Raw genomic sequence first — 20,370 nt, 5'->3', positions numbered from 1 at the left:
TTGCTTGAAGAGAAGTTGTATCACCTCGTGCGTCATTACGTAGCTCATTTACGCACGTGACGTCTTCTTCGTGAACAGGAAGTCGTGTAGCCACTGTCCAAGATGGCTGGATTGATCAAAAAGGTATGTGTGGAGGTCATGCAATACTATCTTAATTGGATATAGTTGTAGGTAGAAACAATATAGGAATATGAGTCAGATACAGTTACTGATTTGCTTAACACTACTCTGGCGCTAAAGGATAAATTCTGCATTGACGCGCTAAGCAGCATGAAATACAGAGCTAGCTAGCTAGCTAGCTAGCAATCTATGTTGTTTGCTAAAGTCACAGTGAGGAGGTGCAAAGTTAGCTGTGTTAGCAATTTAGCTAGTTGAAGTTACATATGCTGGAGGTAGTTTAAGACGTTCATTTTTTCTGTGCACGTCATATTGGCTAGACGGCAAGACCGTTTTTCATTGTTTGTGTAACAGTGTTACGTTAGCAGGATCGCAAGTAATCATCTGTGTGGCGCTTGGGGCAGTAGCTATGTGTTGATTACTTGTTTTCATTTGACAGAGTACAGGTTTGGTAGGCCTGGCGGTAGCCAAGAATCCTCAAGAGGTAAGTCAGATCATGGGACAACGATTTGTGTACTTTTCTGTGATGCCTCTCTGTTGTATAAACTAACACTTTGGAATCACCCTGAGGGTAGGCCTAAATCTCAGAATAATCAGCATGTCTTAGGTTTATGCTAACTTGTATTAGCTATACATTCCTTTTCCCATGAAGACTGGGAATATTAATATGAGTTTTTAATATACAAAAGCAATGATGTAAGGCTAAAATTACACTGCAATCAATGTATGATTTGTAGGTTCAAACACACACTTGCCTTATAGCTTTACTGCTTGGCATTTAAGGATGGTACACTACAGTCAGTAAAGCTAATTGAGAATGTTTGACTGTATAATAATATCATTATAGAGTATAATACGATACAATACAGTTGTAAATGCAGTTTCTGTGTTCTTTGGCCATTTTCACCTTATTTTTAAAATGTAAATTCAGTAGTTTTCAATCCTTCACTATCACTATTTGTGTGAGCTTGATTACGGTAGATATACTGAAAGGCGTGCTCTATTGCACGGTGGTCTTTACTTTATTTTTTGTATTACAGTGCTCCTATATGGCATTAGTGAGTCAATGACTTTTTTAACTCACACATTTGTTTACTCTGAATAATCATTTAACTTGTAGCAACTGAGGATTATCTACACCAAGACCTTGGCTGCTCTTCAAGTCATTCCTCAGGATGCAGCGTACAGAAAGTACACAGAGCAAATTATCAACTCCAAGCTGGAAATGGTTAAAACGGTAATGTTTTCCTTTATGTAGAATAACTGCCTCTTTAGACCCTCATTTGAAGGGTTAAAGCCTAGAGGTGATACATTGATTAACTTTATGTTTCTCTCCCATCATATATGTAGGAGCATGATCTTGGAAAGTTGCAGCAGAGGCTCAATGGAGGCCAGCTAGAGGAAGTTATTTCCCAGGTATTATTCTGTTCATTACTAGCCTGGCTATCACAAGACTGAGCTCAATCTTTTAAGATAGAACATTAGTCTGGGGAGTCTGCGCTGTATTTCTACTGCACAAGAGGCATCATCAATAGTCGGTTAACCAATCAGACCAATGATCCGGGTGTGCCTGGTGAATAAGCCAGTTTGTGATTGGTTCCAGCAAATGTTGAAGCTGGAAGCAGATAAATGTGCAGGTTTCCAGCCTGAGCTGCAGGATGAAATCCAATCGCGGGCAGATCAAGCTGAGTTTACCCAGTCTAGTAGGCTGGGTGAACCCTGCCTGAACTTTCGGGGAATTTGAATTTCGCCCGGCAGCTCAGGCTGGAAACCAGCAGATCTGTCTCCTCTGTTTACTGCCAGAACTTTTGGCTCCAATCAGAAACGGCCATACTCTCCTGGCACGCTATTTGCCGGTGACGTGACGATGACGAAACATTAGCGACGAGAAGCAGCAGTTGTGTACACACCGGATAGTTGGTCTTATTGGTTGAAGGACTCTCCAGTTGTGTACGGAGTCATTTGAACGATGCCCATTGATCACGCCTCTTGTGCAGTAGAAACAAAGCGCAGCCTCCCCTGACTAATGTTCAATCTTAAAAGATTGAGTTTAGTATGGTGAAAACCAAACCAGACTACCAGTCTAGATCATTGCACTATCGAAGAAGAAAATGCTGCACTTAGCATACAAACATGTTTATTGCAAACATATTTTTAAGCAAAGTGCAGCCTTTTTCTTCTTTTGATGTTACATATTTTGGCCATGCACAAAAAGAAATTGAGTTAAGCCTGCTCCTACTACACAATTCTCTGTTCATTGTCATCATGATATTGTAACAAACAAAGATGGATGGAAAAAGCAGTATACGGTTAGATAATGTGATAATGCCCCTCTCTCGGCAGGCCGAACATGAGCTGTCTTTGACTAGGAAGATGGCAATATGGAAGCCATGGGAGCCACTAATTGAGGAACCACCTGCAAATCAGTGGAAATGGCCGATCTAAATATCCTCGACTCAAGAACAGTGTTTTCAATTTGTCTGGTTAATCCTTACGTTGATGTCGTTATTTATGTACCAAGTCACCCAATAAACCTATGTAAATATATGTAAACTGCATGTACAACTGTTGTTTCCTCCTAAAGATTTAGGATACCATACCAAGCGCTGTACACAGACTGTGTCAGTAGGGGGTGCCAATAATCTAGATTATGTGTTGGGTACTAATGACCTGGCTCAGTTTAGAACCATGAGATCATTAATGCATTGTAAAACAGAAATGTTTTGTGCCAAAGCTATGACCACTAACGTTCACAGTTATTATGATACTGTTATAAACTTAAGATTTTATGATACCTTAAGGTTGTCACAGGAAAAGGCCAAAGAAATGTTCACAATCACAGAAATTATTTGTTTATATGTTGGAAAGGCTTTGAGATTTGTTTTGATTGTTTAAATCAATAATAGCAGTAATCAGCAGAACTTTGACTTGAATGGTTGGTAATTATTGACTGATAGACAAAAAATAATTCAAAGACAGAGTCTCCTTGAAAACATTGTTATTCCTATGTACAGCTACAGATAGAAAACCCCAACATTCCATGAATATGGTTCATAATCAAAGATAATACATAAGTGTAGGTATTAAAAACATGATCCAAGATTTCAACTAATTTATCAAAAGACAGGTATGACCGTTAAAGCTACAAAACAGACAGTAGTAAAATACAAAATCTAGTCGTATAAATAGTTTTGGTCTGTTGATGTGATATTAATTATTTACAAGTTAGAATATTATTTGTTTTTTTCCATGTCTCCCACCCCATTCAATAGCATCTGACATCTTTATTTACAATATCGATTTTTGACCTCAAAACCAGAGCATCTATAAAAATAGACCATCTCTCCCTCTTTTTAAAACAGATTACCCACGAATGACATTTTAGAAGTGGTTAAATTAAATCATACCAATGACCTCAGCAAATCATCCAGACAACAGTCCAACAATACAACATTTGGCATTAGTTACAACAACGCAATTGTATCAAAGTATTTTGACATTTTGACAGCAAGAAATGAAGAAAGGCACAAATGACAAGACGACAGAGTATCCAGCACCAAAGACAGACTTATAGGGAGCGTTTTTTTTTTTTTCTTTTTTCTTTTTTCTTTCTGAGGCAAGGCAAACAACATTCTTCCACTACACAGCACACTTGTTTTTTCTTTTCTTTTTTTTACAATAACACATAGAATTCCACGTTCAAAGGGGCAACAGTCGTCATGGTTACATGAGGGACTCCAGGCTCTCCGTGGCGTTGGCTGAGCCTGTGGGGATGGAGCCGTTGTTTTCAGAGGAGCGCAAGGTCTTCTCGTCCTCTTTGGTGCTCACCAGGCTCAAGATCGATTTGTAGAGGAACTGATACTGGTCCTGGATAGGGCAAAACACACACACACACACATTCACATTCATGGGCCAAAAGACAGCAAACAAAAACTGAGGTAGCCTACATACGAGTTTAATGAATAATATTAATAATTTGGCTCTGACAACTGGAGCCCTACAGAGTAGTTTTTTAACAAGCCACATTTCTAGAATGGTGCAGTGACAAATAGCAAGTCAACATTCAGACTCCTACTATGCCATTAAGCATGTACTGTACTAGAGCCATGGATAAAGGTTAGCCTACTTATGTTGCCTTTTCCTTTAAAAATGCATACAATACCTTCAAACTAGCCTGGCAAGCCAAAATATTTTTGGCCGGTAAGGTGCGTCTAGATTTCTAGATAGATAGATAGATAGATAGATACTTTATTGATCCCCAAGGGGAAATTCATGACCATTCAAGACTTCTAGGCTATCTTCAAACCATTTCTTTACTACGGAACGGATTACAGGCAACAGCTATTAATCAACACACTGACAGTAGAGCTACTGTGGGGTGGTGGAGAAAAAATGGTCAAACTAGATAAGCACATAAAACGCCAAGCGAAAACCGGTTCCTAGTTCCAGATGGTAATACGGATCACTCCCAAAATTTAATCGTTTCTTCCTTGGGTCATTTGAGACTTTCCCTGAAATCCATCCTTAACTTTTTGTGTTACAGTATCTTGCGATCAAACAAACAAACAAACAGATAGACTGACAGACAAACAAACAAACAAACCCTGATGAAAACATAAACTCCTTGGCGGAGGTAATGAAGCTTAGTCCATGACTATGATAAGCCGGGCTCTTACCATGTCAGTGAGGACTCCAGGCCTCATTAGGTTGGTCATCCGGGCGGTTTGGTACACGTCCACACAGTTCTCCCCCTCCAGCTGGTCAGCCAGCGTGGTCACGGCACAGAACAGTCCAGCGGTGGAACCCCCATACCTGTTAAGAACGCAAAGAATGTTCCAGAAACACAATGGCCGGGTTTCAGATTCGTTAAGAAGCTATTAAGTGCTAGGAGCATTCTTAGAACATTCTTAAAGCGCTCCTAAGAAGTTTTTAGCCCTTATGCTTCTTAACGAATCTGGGAAACCCGGCCTAAGACTGCATTGCAAATGACTGCATATTGTAGATATTCATGAATGTTCTACATCAATATATTGACCAGGGCAGGACTTCACTAACATCAGAAGTGATAAAAAAAATCATACTAATAAATCGCAGACAATATAACGGCCAAGTGAGCCCAGTGTTGTGTCACTGGGGAAATTAGAAAATACATTTTTCATGAATTCCAAGACAACACTGTGCCAACATCTTCCCCCCTTCTCTCTCATCCTTTTTTATAGTATCTATTTATTTATTTTTCTTTTTAATTTATTTCTGTAGTTGAAAGGACACTTGAGCACAAGAAATTTAAATACCTACAAATGCTGATTTATGAGTACATGACAATAAACTTTGAACTTGAATTTGAATTTGAACTTGAACATACCGATCGTGAACGACGATGGTTCCCTCGCGGTGGCGCGTGTCCTCTCGGATGATGGTGATGAGCTCAAAGGTGTTGCTGATGGGGCTGTCCGGGTTGGGCCAGCGGGGGGCCCGGTACTGCCGCACCTCCAACACATAGTCGTCCTGGAACACACAGCACGTTATTGCACCTCCAGCACATAGTCATCCTGGAACACACAGCACGTTATTGCACCTCCAGCACATAGTCATCCTGGAACACACAACACGTTACTGCGCCATGCGCCATGTCACACCTGTAAAATGAGTTAAATTACTTTATTTGTCCTGTATGGAAATTTGTTCTCTGCATTTTACCTATCCAGGGGTAATACTCAGACACAGGAGGTGTCTTGGAAGGAGTTGGTGGTTAGGTGCCATCCTGAACAGCACCTCATCAAGGATGTGGGAAAGTGCAGTTCAATCATTCCCCTCACCCACATCATTCATCGAACCGGCCACCCTTTGGTCACATGTCCGAATCCAGTAGGCCAAGGAGGACTTACATGTCTAACCTTCTTGTTCTGTCCATAGTCCATACCACTCCACAACTCATTTCTCACTATTTATCACAATATGTGCACTAAACTAGACAAAAGACATACATGCCAAGTCTGTATACAGAAACACACCCAATACAAAATGCAGCCCCTGGCTGTTCTTACCTGTGTAGCCTCCAATAGAAAATCATGGACGACAAGCATCTCCTCGTTGGGCAAACACACGTTGTCCTCGCCGGTGAAGGTGACAGTAAAGGTCTCACAGTTGATTGGCTGGTCTTTAATGGGCCAGTACACGCACTCACCTTCCTCAGTCTGAAAGGAGGTGAAGATAGAGGTCAGTGAAGATGAATCCGGCCTTTCCCTAAATGCCACTGAATGCTTCAGGTTGGTCTAAATAGATATTAGTCTATCTGCTGAATCATTATGACTCGTTCCATAAGTTTATAATTACTAATATGTACTTGTGCTAGCGGCTAATACTAATCCACCATAATGCAACACAACTGTAATACAACATCAATTATTTTACTGATTCTGACAGAATACTATCAGTGTATGAAGATGGTCTTCTTATGTTAATGCTTATTTATTTAAAAGGAACATTAGTTAGTTTACATGCTGACTTTAGTAAGTTTCTGTTACAACAATTAGCTTTGACTTTAGTCAATAGAACTGGCTACACTAGACTGGATAACGGCACATGCATTAGAAAAAATGAAACGAGTCTTCTGAAACTAATATGAGCACTTCAGTTGCAGACCCGGTGTAGCCCGGGCCTTTAGGACCCGTGAAATTCTCCCGCCGGACCGATAGACTACCTGGCCGTGGACATCTGGGAGGGAGACGATGATCTGTGAGTTGTGGTCCCAGATCATCCTCCAGAAGTCCTTGATTGTGCTGGGGAGAGGACTCTGGGTGATGATGAATTCACAGCTCTGACGGTAACCCTGGAAACGGAGTCAACATGAGATCAGAGCAGGGCCCTTGCAGCGCGGTCAAAACTCGCTCGCAGTGGGGGAATAATCAAGCCGCGTTACCATGACATAAGAGGCGTTGATGTAGTCCGAGGACTCTCCCGGTGTAGTGGACAGGCACACTCTGGATCTCTCCACTAGAGTCCATACAAGAGACAAAATAGAAAAAATATAAAAATAATATGCATTTAAAAATGTAATAGCAGTGTAGAAAACACAGTGAGACACAGTGCAGCATAAATCAAATGACAGGTCAGTAAACACATATAAAGATTTGATTGGTAGAATAAGGGTAATATCAACTAGACACTGAAGACGAGAAAATACCAATAAGTGGAATCATCTGGAAACTATTCATTTCCAGGGACAGGGTCACATGGTTGGCTCCACCCACCTGGCATGAGAGAGCAGGTCCTGTTCTTCTCCACGCTGCCTTCTTTAAGTGCAGACGTGTAGTCACACTGCTTCACATTGGTCTGGCTCACCAGCTGCAAGACAACAACACAGACATGAGGAGTGGTTGTATTGTGAAATTCACCCTGCAGGGGGCGCTGTGGTTCTATCACATTCGGGTCCAAGTGCCCACAGGGACCCGGGTTCGACTCTGGCCCGGGTCATTTGCCAATCCCACCCCATCTCTCTCTCCAACTTACTTCCTGTCAATCTCTTCATTATACTTAGTCTGGTTTTCACCATACTAAGCTCAATCTTTTAAGATTGAACATTAGTCTGGCGAGGCTGCGCTTTGTTTCTATTGCACTTCGCGTCGCTTAAGTTCCGTTACCGGCCAACAGCGTGCCAGGACTAGAGTATGGCCGTTTCTGATTGGAGCCAAAGGTTCTGGCAGTAAACAGAGAAAAAAGATCTGCTTGTTTCCAGCCTGAGCTGAGCTGCCAGGCGAAATTCAAATTCCCCGGAAGTTCAGGCAGGGTTCACCCAGCCTACACTATACTGTCATCATAAAGGCAAAAAATACCAAAAAATACACTTCAAAAAATCTCCCTCTAGCCAATTGTGCAGTATGTGGCATGGTATCCTCCATCCAGAGAGGGAACCATCATTAATTCATGCCCACCTTGAACTGCTTCTCCAGCCTGGTCTTGCCCGAGGGGCCGGGCGTTAGCAGGTCGGAGACGTAGGCATGGATGCGGCTGGAGGAGACCTCGGTCTCCCTGCTCAGGATGGCCTCTACCAGGGCGTCATGGATGAACACATACTGCTCCTGTTGGGGGGGGGGGGAGAGAGAGAGAAGAGAGAGGAGACAGAGAGAGAGAAGAGCGAGAGAGAGAGAAGAGAGAGAGGGACAGAGAGAGAGAGAAGAGAGAGAGAGAGAGAGAGAAAGTATGATGACTGATACTATGGAAGCCCATATGATCAAGCATATATGGAAGATAAATCATGTTCTCATGTTGATCCATTCATGATAAAGCTCTCTAAAGAAAAAAGTATTAGGAGTTAAAGTCAGACCCATGATACTTGGTGTATACAGTACATCCTGATACAATGCTTTCCCCGGCCATAACATTCATTGGCTCTTATGTAGATTCTTACCTCAATCTGCACCAGGTCATTCACCTTTGTGTGGATATGAGCTTTCCTTGTAACAAATTCACGGTCTGTGTGGACTGTGTAGGTCTCTTACCTCAGTCTGCACCAGGTAGTTCCTCTGCGTGCGGATGTGTTTCAGGAAGCCCATGATGTCCACCGTGCCCTTCTCTCTGATCTGCCGCAGCATGCTGTCCAGCACGATGTAGGTGCCCGTTCTGCCCACACCAGCACTGAGGGCAGAGAGGGCATACTGGAATGGCACTCTCACAAGGGGAGCTACACCAGGCGCGTAACTGAAGCGCTCCATCACAAACAGTATTGCAGCAGTTATTAATCACTATAATCAATGGATGTAGCCACACCAGACGCGACAGTGGATTTTTTCGCATCACGAAAGGGACCGGTTCAGTTATGCGCCTGGTGTAGCCTCCCTGTCATACTCCTTACCATTGTTCAACATCACCGTCTCTCTTCCACTGTCTCAGATGCATCCGTTCAATCAGTGCACATTACGACCAATCTTGGTGAGTTTATTTATTACATTAATAATGCAATAAATGTATTTGATGTGGTGGGGATTTCCCATATTTCAAATATCCGGCTTCCGCCGTTGTGCACTTCCGCAAGGCACTTAGCCCCAAATTGCTCCAGGGACAATGGCCCTTGTAATATAATTGACATTTGTAAGCCGCTCTGGATAAAAGCGTCTGCTAAATGAATAAATCGAGGGCTGAGAACCAAAGGGGCGTAAGTGACATTTTGAGTTATATATATCACCTGAAAGCTCTTGATGAGCTCTTTCTAGCTGACAAAATTATAGAAGAAAAATATTTATAAATATAAAGTTATTGAACAAAAACCAAAGGTATTTAACTGTGAACATATAGAAGCAGTTAGATTTGTTTTGGCTCTCCTGTAAAGTTGGTGAAATGTCACTTACGCCCCTTTGGTTCTCAGCCCTCGAAATGTGAATGTATTTTTTTTCTCTCTAAAGTAGGGTTCAGACCAAAGATCCGCGACGAGACGAGACGCAACGTTCTAAAACATTCGACTAAAACATTCGACTTAGTCTGTGACTAAACATGTTGAATGCTTTGAGACGGCTTGCGACGGCTTTCCAACTCTGTGCAACTTCTAATCCACACTGCTGCAACTCCGTCTCGTCGCGCCGGGAATCTGTGGTGTGAATTGGACTCAATATACTGTGTCATGTGACTCGTGTGCTGGTGCTGCGGACCTGCAGTGGACCACCACGGGGCCCATGTCAGCGCTCCTGGCCTGGGAGGACTTCTGGACGAAGGACAGGACGGGCAGGGTGTACTCGGGGACCCCCATGTCGGGCCACTGGGTGTAGTGGAACTGGACGACCGTCCGCTCCTGACTGCGGCCCTTCTGGGACCCCTATGAGAGGGACCGGAGGGTGAGCATGACACGTAAAAGGATACAAGGACACAAGGATACAAGGGTACAAGGATCCAAGGAGGTTTATATGTCACGTACATCGAAATACTAATGTAAAACACGTAGTGGTGAAATTTTGTTAGTGTTCCGCTTTTTCTGTGTGAGTGTGAGGAAAGAAAGATTGAGAATTTTAAAAAAAATAGCAAGAGAGATAATATAAAGTGCAGTGTGTGTAGTCTACAGTCCATGTGCTAGTGTGTAAAAAGTGTAGGTGCAGTTTATCTAAAGATATCTTTATTTTTTTATTTTTCATTTTACCAGGTGAGTCCCATTGAGATCTTAAATCTCGTTTTCAAGGGAGTCCTTCAAGGAAGCCCTTTCCTTTCCTCTCCACAACAAGTTCTTTGAGTTCTTTCACAGTCTGAAAACAATGGCTTCTGTGGGGAGGAATACTTTAAGATGTCACTAAGGATCTCGAGGGTATTTTTTTTCGCGGGGTTTTAAAAATAGCCTAGCTTTCAATGAAACCCTATACTGACAATACAGTTCTCTATAAAGCCAATAGCCCACGGGATCCACATGAACTTTATGGTATAAAACACATCATATGAAGTAGTAGGGTTTGTAGCTAGAATTGTGAGGAGCTCTTTCGAGGGAAGAACCTTTCTTTTTCAAAGAATAAATGACAAGCCTATAATGGACTTGAAAGACATAGGATCTTCCCACTTCATAATGGAATTGAATGGCCATTAAAAGCCATTAAAAGGACTTTCTATTGAACGTTATGAATGAGGTCAGTGGAACACGGAAATGCATGTCCTTTCTCACTGACCCTTTTGATGCCGATGTTCCGCAAGGTGAACGTTCTTTGTGTGTAGTAGGCCAAGGTTTTGGTGCTTTTCAGAGTGACCAAGAAGCATCCATATTCCTCCTGGTTGTCCATTGGCCAGTACTGGTCACACTTCCTCTGCAAGAGAAGCACAGAGCCACCACACTAGAAAATAAATAACATCCATGATTCTGGATACCACTGAATATTTAATGATATCTTGAATTTCCCCTTGGGGATCAATAAAGTATCTATCGGGCCCCAGCCGTGGCGCAACTGGCTGGGGCACCTGCAGCGCACGCCGGCGACCCGGGTTCGATTCCCGCCCCGTGGTCCTTTCCGGATCCCACCCCGATTCTCTCACCCATTCGCTTCCTGTCTCTCTCTACTGTCCTGTCAAAATTAAAGGCACAAAAGCCAAAAAATATATACTTAAAAAAAATAAATAAATAAAGTATCTATCTATCTATCTATCTATCTATCTATCTATTTAATGATAGCACACCACACGTCAGGTAGCACCCTGAAATGGCTTTATTAACTCACTAGGCCACTAAAGATAATGTGCAGCAGCTTTTATTGGATGCACCCATTACCCAAGCATGCATTGAAGCATGGCAGCACTGAAGACAATCGCACCCATAAACTCAGTACAGACAACTAGTATAACACTAGGCCACTAAAGATGACATCGGGACGGTGTGCAGCACAGCAGTAGGCTGCATTGAGTTATTATTAAAGGCTGTGCTGCACACCATCCTGATGTCATCTTTAGTGGCCTAGTGTTATAACACTCGGCCACTGAAGATGACATCAGCAGCATGGCGTACCCGTCCCTTCTCCACCAGGTTGGTGATCATGACGATCACCCCCACGTTCTGCTCCCACATCATCCTCCAGAAGTCCTCCAGACTGGCCTTCATCGGGCCCTGGGCGGCTATATAGGCTCTGGGCTGACTGAAGCCCTACAGTGGGAGACATGGATTAGAGTGGAGTCTTGTTTGCTTTATGTGGAGAGAACTAGTATGTAAAATGTAATTTGTAAAATAACATGAACAGGATGTATTTTTGTATTTGTATTTATTTATGTTGACTATGTTATTACAGTATTACTTGTTTTACGTGTTTTGTGTCCTTTTAACATTTACTTTTACCATTATGTATTTCCTTTAGGTGCACGGACCTTTCTACATTGGTCCATGGATAATAAATGAATCAACTAATCGTGGCATATTTACATTTTATATTTATTAATGTGCAGTGTCCACATCAATTACTCATTAAATAAAAGATAATAATAAATTGGTATCAGTTGTAAGACTCACATCAACATAGTTTGCATTGATATAGTCTCCACACTCCCCTTCTTTATCCAGATCGGGTGCCAGCTTCACCCGACTGTGATCATCTATAACACAAACCAAATACCGAAAGAAACAAGTTGGCGTTTGTGTATGAGTGTGATACATGTCTATGCAGGTCTGTGCCTGTTTAAATCAGTAGGTGTGTTTACCCATATCTCTGTGTGTGTATGTGTGTGTGTGTGTGTGTGTGTGTGTGTGTGTGTGTGTGTGTGTGTGTGTGTGTGTGTGTGTGTGTGTGTGTGTGTTTATGTGTGTGTGTTTGTGTGTGTGTGCATTCTTACAGGCCAGGATGTTGATGTATCTGTTCTTGCTCTTGTTTTCTGGGTGGTTTGAGCTGTCAGTGCTAATTCCCATGTCCACCGTGCACGACTGAATCTCCTGCAAAGAAACGTTTACGAGACCTGGTCACACACCGCCCTCCACCGCCCTCCCCGCAGACTAAACACAACTCCACACAGCATGCAGAAACCATGCACACAAACAAACACACTACTGCCATGAAAACTACAACAGTTCAAGAGAAACAAAAGACAACAGACAGATCAACAGGGACGCAAGGACCACTACAAACTAGCTACACCATGAACAAGAACGCAACAAAAGAAAACAAGATAAAAGATACAAAAATCAAATAAATTAAAAACAACATCAAAGGGAGACATGTCTTACCTCGTAAGACTCTTTCAAGATCTAATGAAGGGGGGAGTGAGAATGCAGAAAGCACAGCAATGAAACTCCACGACCAAACGAGTGACCAGCAAGTGCAAGATACATGAGGTACAACAGTACGTGTGTGAGAGAGGGAGGGAGAGAGAGAGAGAAAGAGAGAGTTAGAGAGACAGAGAAGAAGAAAGAGAGAGAATGAAAAGAAAGAAAGGAAAGAAAGAGGGAGGTGGGGGAGGGAGGAGGAGAAAGGGTGAGAGAGAGACCTCTGGTGTGGTCATGGTCAATCATGCTACAGGGAGGGTGGTGGTGGTGGTGGTGTGGGTGTGCAGGTTTGTATCCGACAGGCTCTGTAACCTTTGTGTGGCAAGGCCATGCAGTCTGACCACAGCCTGTACACATACTGTAGGAGTGCCTCTTCGCACTGACCATGCTGACCAATACTTCCTATGCATGCTTATCAACAACAACAACAACAACAACAACAACAATAAGAACAATAAGAACACAACAGGGGGAGGTTGTGACATTTTCGTGGCACACAAAAAGGAAATGACTTTGATTTCCTCCTCCATTACAAGCACGTAATTGCATCAGTTCTTAATGTCCGCAGCGAGACGCTCAAACCTCAAAGGTTGAATTGTGCTCGAATTGGATTCCAAAAAATCGGATTATCGTTTTGTTTTGGTTTGCACGTACGTGGCCGAGTCTGTCTCTACGCATACAAATCTTGGCTTAAGAAACAGGACTCAATGTCAGTTGAAGCAAACAGCCTGGCCAAACAATCCCTGCCATCCACGACTTGACCAGACCACCTCTTCCGTGTCTCCCAGCCAGACCAGGGTATAGTGTAGTAAACCAGTTTCCATAACGTCTTTCCTCCATTATACTGTAGCTGAATGTTAAATGATGAGTGCAAGCATCAAGTCACTTCTCTACTGAATGAAGTTAATACCAGTTTGGAGATGCGTTAGAGGCTGCTGTATGGGAGGGGGTGGGGGCAAGGAGAAGCTAAATTGATGTGTGAGAGCGGACGGTGGTGTGTAGCGTACCTCAAACTCTTTGGAGAAAGTGCGTGTGGCGTGAAGCTCAGCCACATGCTTCACAAAGTCCTTCACAGGGAGCGCTTCGTTCTCCTCTACAAACAAAGCCAGGGGAAACACAGAATTCAAATTGAGCTGCATGGTAAGGCTACTCTGCTTGTGCTTGTACTTTCACACATTAACCATGAGCAAGATGTTTGAGGTCAATCCTAAATTTTAACACCGTGCGTGTGTGTGTGTGTGTGTGTGTGTGTTTGTGTGTGAGAGAGAGAGAGAGAGAGAGGGAGCGAGAGAGAGTACGAGCACGAGTGAGCGAGTACGATCTACAGCACTTGTGTGTGTGTGTGTGTGTGTCTGCGTGTGTGTGTGTGTGTGTGTGTGTGTGTGTGTGAGTGAGAGAGAGAGCAAGAGAGAGAGGGAGCGAGAGAGAGTACGAGCACGAGTGAGCGAGTACGATCTACAGCACTTGTGTGTGTGTGTGTGTGTCTGCGTGTCTGTGTGTGTGTATGTGTGCGTGTCTGTGTGTGTGTGTGTCTGTGTGTCTGTGTTTGTGTGTGTGTGTGTGTGTATGCGTATCCGATAGCAGGCCTAATCTCCCGTACCTGTGGCGGTGGCTGTGGGTAAGAGCAGTGGAGTGGACGGAGCGGAGATGACCCTGGGCGACGTGTTGTCCTCCACATAGAAGTGCGCCGTCTGGAAGCACTTCCTGTAAAAACACACTCTACCACTTTACAAAGAGGGGAGGCACATGAGTATGGGGGTTATGAACTCTGACCTTCTGCAATCCTAATCAACAATGGGACTGATCTCAATATGAAGAAGAAATACATGATAATGACTTAATTAATCATTACAGGAACAAGACACCTTCATAAGAAATGACTGTAGCTTATTAGACATCAGCCCCAAAGTTAGATAAGAGGATATATGCACGGAAGGCTGTTCAGGAGCTCATTTCTTTCCAGTGGAGTGTTAGCTGTGTTGTAACGGCATCTTCTGTTGTATTTTGCTCCTTACATGTTCAATCCAACACTGAAGATCTGTTTTTTTTTTTTTTCAATAATACAAATTTTAACACAAGCAAAATCTGTGCTGATTCAGTAGGTGCAACAACCAAGCGGGTCCTTCTAGACACTATTACATAACACTAGTGGCAGGTTCAAACTAACCTGACTCCATCAGAAACAAATGAGTTCCTGAACAGCCGACCGTGCATATATCCTCTACTATTCTTGTCTGAGCGTGTGTGTAGAGTAACTCAATCTGACCGTTAGCCAAGCTTAGCATAAGTCACTAAAGTGGGTGGAACCAACTAGCCATAAAGTTAGCACGCACACTAAACAAAGAAAAGTTAGCACACGCTCACTAACATCATCATGACCATTCAGTCTAAGGACACACAGCTAACATCCTCTCTTTTTTGTCCCTGCCCTGTTGCCGTACCTCCAGTAGATGAGGATGCCCACCAGCACCAGCAGGCAGAGGATGGTGAGAGTGGACACGACGGCCAGGGGCACCACGGTGCGCTTCTCCCGCTCCACGCCCCCCACCATGCCCACCCGCGACTCCGGGCTGCTGTTACTGGCCTCTGCGAGGGACACAAACTGGACATTACACTCCCAAAATGGACACCTTTGGGTTAGTCACTGTCTTAAAAGTACACTGCTAGGGTAGCCTGGAAACCAGACTCTCTTCTTCGCTGAGAGTCTGGCCTAGATCCATCACAAAATGGACACCTTTGGGTTAAATAGTCACTGTCTAAAAACAGGCAATGGGGCTGTGTCTCAAACCGCATACTTCCCCGTCAGTATACTGCTAGTGTGCACTGAGTGCTTACTTGCATTGTGCACACTTGTCGATGGTTAGTATTGTCCCAATATCTGCACTTAGTATTTGAAGTGTGCAAGTAGGCAGTTTGAGACACAGCCAATGTCTATGTCTATGTTTGCAACATTTCATGGGAACCTGGCTGGAAAACCCTGATACATGACCGAAGGATCTTTGTATGTTGATCCATTTGATCAACATACAAGGAATGTGCCATTTAAATGTTCATATTTCTCCCTTTAATGATGCCATTAAGGTCTTTAAGGTGGCAGTGACTGCACTTGACTGACATATGCAACATGTGATTAAAGGAATGTGAAAAATGTAATGATGATGACTTCGGCAAAAAAAAAATATTTTTTCTCGAAAAAATTACGTTATTTTAGGAAGGTGACGATATGCGACATGTGATTAAAGGCACGTGATGAAAGCCTCCTTCCTCAGAGAACCGACTGGTCCCGTCACTGGTCATCTAACCCCATGTGTTACCTGTGTGGGGACCATCCAAAGGCTCCATGCTCGTGAGTTTGGTCAAAGTGATCTCTACAGATATCTTAGCGTTGGGAAAGATCTCCACCAGCACGCTCTGTCCAGAGCCGCTGTCCTCCTCGTCCTCCTCCCCCTCGATGGGCTCCGCTCGTCTCGGCTTCATCTCCTCCGCACCTCGGACCCTCTCGCTCTCCAGATAGAACTTGGACACGAGCTCTGTCTCGGTATCGACCGGTACCAGCCTCCCGTCCGGTCCAGATGTTACGCTGCCGTCGCGGCGGCGGTCGTCGTCCTCCGTGGACACGTGCGTGTGCGAGTGTGTGCGCGTTTCGATTTCGACCGCCGAGGGGCTCTCCCTCTCCCACTCCCTCTCCAGCTCCTCAAGGAAGATGGCCGGCCCCGAACCACTGGCCTCCCCCTGAGCAAGCAGGGTGCTGGGGCCTTCATCGGTCAGGATGGAGGAGAGGGGTGGGGAGGACTTGTCCCTGTGCGCTTTGGTCGCAGTAGCTGTAAGACACAAGCCTGGTATGGTTACTGGCATCAGTGGAGACGGCCTGTGTTTAGACGGTGTGGAGGAACAAGGGCAGACGCATCTAGAGATCCGATGGAAACAAGAGTGCAGATAGAAGAAGCAAGAACCAAGACAGCCACCAGAGGGCAGTGTCGGGTTAGGAGGATCGTAGTGAATGGCACAAGGCATTCAAAGTGTGTCGAGATGATGCCAATCCTGGAGGAGGAGGAGGAAGAGGAGGAGGAGGAAGAGGAGGAAGAGAGGACAGGAGAGGAACCATCACCATGTCTGTACTGAATCGGAGAGGGGCAATGACGAAGTGCAAGATAAAGATGTCTTACGGTTGCAAGATCGAAGGCGATGATTGACACTTAAGAGAAAGCACTGTCTGAGTAGGATGAGGGAGAATCAGCAGAACTGCTGAAACAGATGTGAAATGACTACAAAAGGGAGATTCAGACCTCAGATCCCAAATCCCACTACTCTAGTTTTTAGAAATCATCACAATCAGACAACATTAAACCCCCCACAACCTTCATCGCTACAGAAGCTGCAGTATCGATTTGATAGTTGACATCTCAATTTGTCTTCACAAATTGGCTTTTTTTCACTACAGAACGAAACAGCACGGCAGCAGGTTCGGACGCAGGGCTCTCTAAGTTACCTTACCATTGAACATGGGCTGGGTGGTGTAGAGTAAGGCTTTGGTGGTAGGCGTCCCTGCAGTGGAGGTGGTGGTGGTGGTGGTGGTGGAGGCTGGCACTATGGAGGTGGTGGTGGTGATGACCATCTCAGGCTGTTGGGTGGTGCCGATGACCGGGGGTGGTGTCTCCGGCAGGGGGTTGGTGACGGTGCCCGGGAAATACTGGTCATCGTAGGGCATCCTCACTTCATTGTCCTGCTCACGGGGCAGGGTGACCACGCCGATGATCTCGTCGTCGGGCAGCGGCGTGTCCACCGAGGTGGTGGTCTCGTACAGGGAGCCGTTGACGGCGAAGTCCTCGTAGTAGACGTCGGTGACCAGTGCGTTGTCCGGCGGCTTGACCCCCTCCGGCATGAGCAGCTTGGTGACGGGCTTGCGGGTGTAGGTCCCCGCCTTGTCCTGGCTGGGCGTCCACGACAACGAGGACTCCTCGGTGATGCGCCGGCGCACGGGCGTGGCCGTGGTCCGCACCCCGGGGAAGAGGAAGCCGGGCTGGTCCGTCGCCATGGTGACCCAGATGGAGCTTTTGGAGGAGGAGGAGTCGCTCGTGAGGGTCCGGTCCGGAGGGCTCTCCAGATCTGGACGTCTTCTGCTGGTGTAAGGAGTCACCTGGAGAGGGCAGAGATGCATTAGGCCTGCCCTATACTACTACAGTACTACAGTAATGTCCTGTGTTTTAGCTGCATTGTGTATAAAACGCAGGACAGTGTTTTATGTAAGTTAAAAGAAACAAAACCATATCAACACCATAATTACTGTCCCCATGTATTCACCTCATAGATTAAAAAATGTGCAAAGTCAATTTATAAGCCGTGGCTAATAGTTGGGAAATTAAAGTGTACTAACTACGGAGTAAAGAGAGATTGCATCTCTACAATGAGTACTGCCGTTTTACAATAACTTCAGAACGTTACCTCGAAATAATCTTCAGAGTCTGACGAATCGGAGTCAATCTCTGGAGACATGAAACAAAATGAGCGTTTCTCAGTGAGCCAGAACAACAAACAGGAATCTTTGTCTGCCGATGATGGCCTATAATGTACAGAACAGAATGTACAGAAGGTGTATATTGTACGTGTAGGTTTCATCCTCACCCAGGTCCTCCAGGGGCATGTCCACAATCACCTGGTCACTCATACGACCCTTCAGGCCGTTGTTGCACAGCGCTATCACCTGCACCACGTAGCTGCTGTTGGACATCAGGTTGTAGATGATTGCTCCCTAGAGAGGTCAGAAAAAACAGGCTTTGCAGTAGCGTACTTATGCGTATGACTTTAAGCTGTACTTAAAGTCATAACAATGAAATAGTCGCTGTTTGATGACAAATGGGCCAGCAGCACAACTTAAATAAATAAGCCCATTGCTGACAATAACAACGGAGTTGGATAATCGTGTTTGTAGTCTTTGTATAAACAACCACTGTGTGTGCGTGTATGTGTGCGCGCCTGTGCGCACGTGTGAGTGTGCGTGCTTGTGTGTGTGCCCGTGTGTGTGTGTGTTTGTGTGAGTGTGCGCGGGTGTGTGCGTGCATGTGTGTGTGTGTGTGTACAGTGCAGTGCTAAAGGACCAAAACCACGAAATTACCACGTCCTGATCTCCGTCTGTCAGGTACTCGCGCTTGGGCGGGTCCTTGCCCTGCAGCCGCTGGTAGGTGACGGAGTAGCGCTCGATGGTGGTGTCGTAGACGGCGCGGGGCCTCTCCCACGTCACCACCATGCTGGTGTAGTTCTGAGGCTCCACCTGCACGTTCTCCGCCTCCGAACTGCAAACTGACACCGCAAAATGCCAGCAAACATCTCAGATGAGGATACCAGCACACAACACAAGGACTATTTCGAAGAGTTTAGTTCCAAAATACTTCTTCCATTTTAATGTTGTTTTCTGAGTAATTTCAGTGGAAATGTAATTAAAAATGTAATTGTTGTTTTATTCATCTTTACTCAATCAAAGCAACAAAACTGCACTTCTACTGATATTAGGCTACCTGAGATACAAATAGACCATTAAATAACATGACTTATCAATGTTTTGATAAGTCATGTTAAGTTATAGTCTATACCTATGTTTATCTATATCTGCTTATATGTCTCTGTGTTTGTTGGTGTTAGCTCACCTTTTGTGTTACAGTAATGTATGTTTTTTCTAATCTGTGTAACCACACTCTCTCGATTGCCCAAGACAAATTTCTCTACCTAAGATACATTAAAGGCTCGTCTTATCTCTTATCTTAGATAGGAAGAGTTTTCATTTGAGCTGAATCTCTATAAGTCAATAACTATTACTGGGTACTAAATGGGAGAAACTATAAACAAACGACAACAGTCAAGCACATTTACTATCTATGATCTTCCCAGAAATTCCATAGTCTTAGAATGGGCTTATAAAAATGTCACTGTAAGGCTGTGCTTGCTGACTGGCCCAAAGCCTGAGGTAATAGAGTTATGACAGCAACTATGACAAACGACCACTAGACCAGCAATACGGGTAAGTGCATTATGGGCCACCACAGACACACTGTATTAGCTTTACCGGGAGACTGAGACTGTCATGGATTTGGCACCGGCTGAGAGAGCCACTAACCATCCATCCGGTTCCCTAATTTGTGTAAAATCCAGCTTCTCAATCTCCATTTCAGACAGGCAGCCAAATAAATGTGTGCTGATGTTGAGGAGGACTCCAGTGTCAGGTTACCTAGCAACGCGTTCCCACTGCAGAGCGTTTTTAAGCATCCAGACGGGTATTTGTATGGATATGTGTGTGTGCGTGTGTGTGTGTGTGTGTGTGTGTGTGTGTGTGTGTGTGTGTGTATGTGTGTATGTGTGTATTTGTGTGTGTGTGTGTGTATGTATGTATTCATGTGTTGGGCCAAAATGAGCAAATAATGAAAAAAGGGAGACAGAGACATAAACAGCTGAATGACCTCGGTGCTTAATCTCCACTGAATACACAAATCAGAGTCTAAGATATGCAGCACCACTGAAGTGAGTCCCTCTCTACGGGGAGATCTGAGAGTAGA

The 20,370-nt window shown here is 44.5% G+C and overlaps 2 protein-coding genes across 2 annotated transcripts in view; one reads left to right on the top strand and one right to left on the bottom strand.

The window, feature by feature from the left end:
* The first annotated feature begins 33 nt into the window (after nucleotides 1-33).
* ndufa5 (NADH:ubiquinone oxidoreductase subunit A5) lies at nucleotides 34-2,670 on the top strand. Its single transcript, XM_062517765.1, has 5 exons — nucleotides 34-123; nucleotides 557-601; nucleotides 1,238-1,354; nucleotides 1,468-1,533; nucleotides 2,461-2,670. The coding sequence occupies exons 1-5, from the start codon at nucleotides 103-105 to the stop codon at nucleotides 2,560-2,562; spliced, it is 351 nt and encodes a 116-aa protein (XP_062373749.1). The 5' UTR covers nucleotides 34-102; the 3' UTR covers nucleotides 2,563-2,670.
* A 428-nt stretch (nucleotides 2,671-3,098) lies between these two features.
* ptprz1b (protein tyrosine phosphatase receptor type Z1b) overlaps nucleotides 3,099-20,370 on the bottom strand; it is a 43,142-nt gene continuing 25,870 nt past the window's right edge. Inside the window, exons 9-30 of the mRNA XM_062517766.1 lie at nucleotides 18,939-19,123; nucleotides 18,449-18,575; nucleotides 18,269-18,309; nucleotides 17,321-17,963; nucleotides 15,268-15,412; nucleotides 14,427-14,530; nucleotides 13,834-13,919; nucleotides 12,788-12,808; nucleotides 12,400-12,496; nucleotides 12,080-12,162; nucleotides 11,585-11,719; nucleotides 10,758-10,892; nucleotides 9,762-9,925; nucleotides 8,619-8,754; nucleotides 8,052-8,198; nucleotides 7,371-7,464; nucleotides 7,040-7,113; nucleotides 6,821-6,949; nucleotides 6,165-6,314; nucleotides 5,483-5,625; nucleotides 4,794-4,929; nucleotides 3,099-3,984 (exon numbers count right to left, since the gene is read on the bottom strand). Of these exons, the coding sequence (XP_062373750.1) occupies nucleotides 3,841-3,984; nucleotides 4,794-4,929; nucleotides 5,483-5,625; nucleotides 6,165-6,314; nucleotides 6,821-6,949; nucleotides 7,040-7,113; nucleotides 7,371-7,464; nucleotides 8,052-8,198; nucleotides 8,619-8,754; nucleotides 9,762-9,925; nucleotides 10,758-10,892; nucleotides 11,585-11,719; nucleotides 12,080-12,162; nucleotides 12,400-12,496; nucleotides 12,788-12,808; nucleotides 13,834-13,919; nucleotides 14,427-14,530; nucleotides 15,268-15,412; nucleotides 17,321-17,963; nucleotides 18,269-18,309; nucleotides 18,449-18,575; nucleotides 18,939-19,123 (3,119 nt within the window). The 3' untranslated portion in view covers nucleotides 3,099-3,840. The remainder of the gene's footprint in view (nucleotides 3,985-4,793; nucleotides 4,930-5,482; nucleotides 5,626-6,164; nucleotides 6,315-6,820; nucleotides 6,950-7,039; nucleotides 7,114-7,370; nucleotides 7,465-8,051; nucleotides 8,199-8,618; nucleotides 8,755-9,761; nucleotides 9,926-10,757; nucleotides 10,893-11,584; nucleotides 11,720-12,079; nucleotides 12,163-12,399; nucleotides 12,497-12,787; nucleotides 12,809-13,833; nucleotides 13,920-14,426; nucleotides 14,531-15,267; nucleotides 15,413-17,320; nucleotides 17,964-18,268; nucleotides 18,310-18,448; nucleotides 18,576-18,938; nucleotides 19,124-20,370) is intronic.

This window comes from Sardina pilchardus, chromosome 17, assembly GCF_963854185.1.
Source record: "Sardina pilchardus chromosome 17, fSarPil1.1, whole genome shotgun sequence".
In the NCBI taxonomy this organism is placed as follows: Eukaryota; Metazoa; Chordata; class Actinopteri; order Clupeiformes; family Clupeidae; genus Sardina; species Sardina pilchardus.
This window is presented reverse-complemented; position numbering and strand designations above follow the sequence as displayed.

Excerpts from the sequence above, each read along its gene's own strand:
- ndufa5 (XM_062517765.1), top strand. The coding sequence starts at position 103 with ATGGCTGGATTGATCAAAAAG. Across the intron at positions 124-556 it reads TGGCTGGATTGATCAAAAAG|AGTACAGGTTTGGTAGGCCT; the intron begins GTATGTGTGGAG and ends TTCATTTGACAG. Across the intron at positions 1,355-1,467 it reads AGCTGGAAATGGTTAAAACG|GAGCATGATCTTGGAAAGTT; the intron begins GTAATGTTTTCC and ends TCATATATGTAG.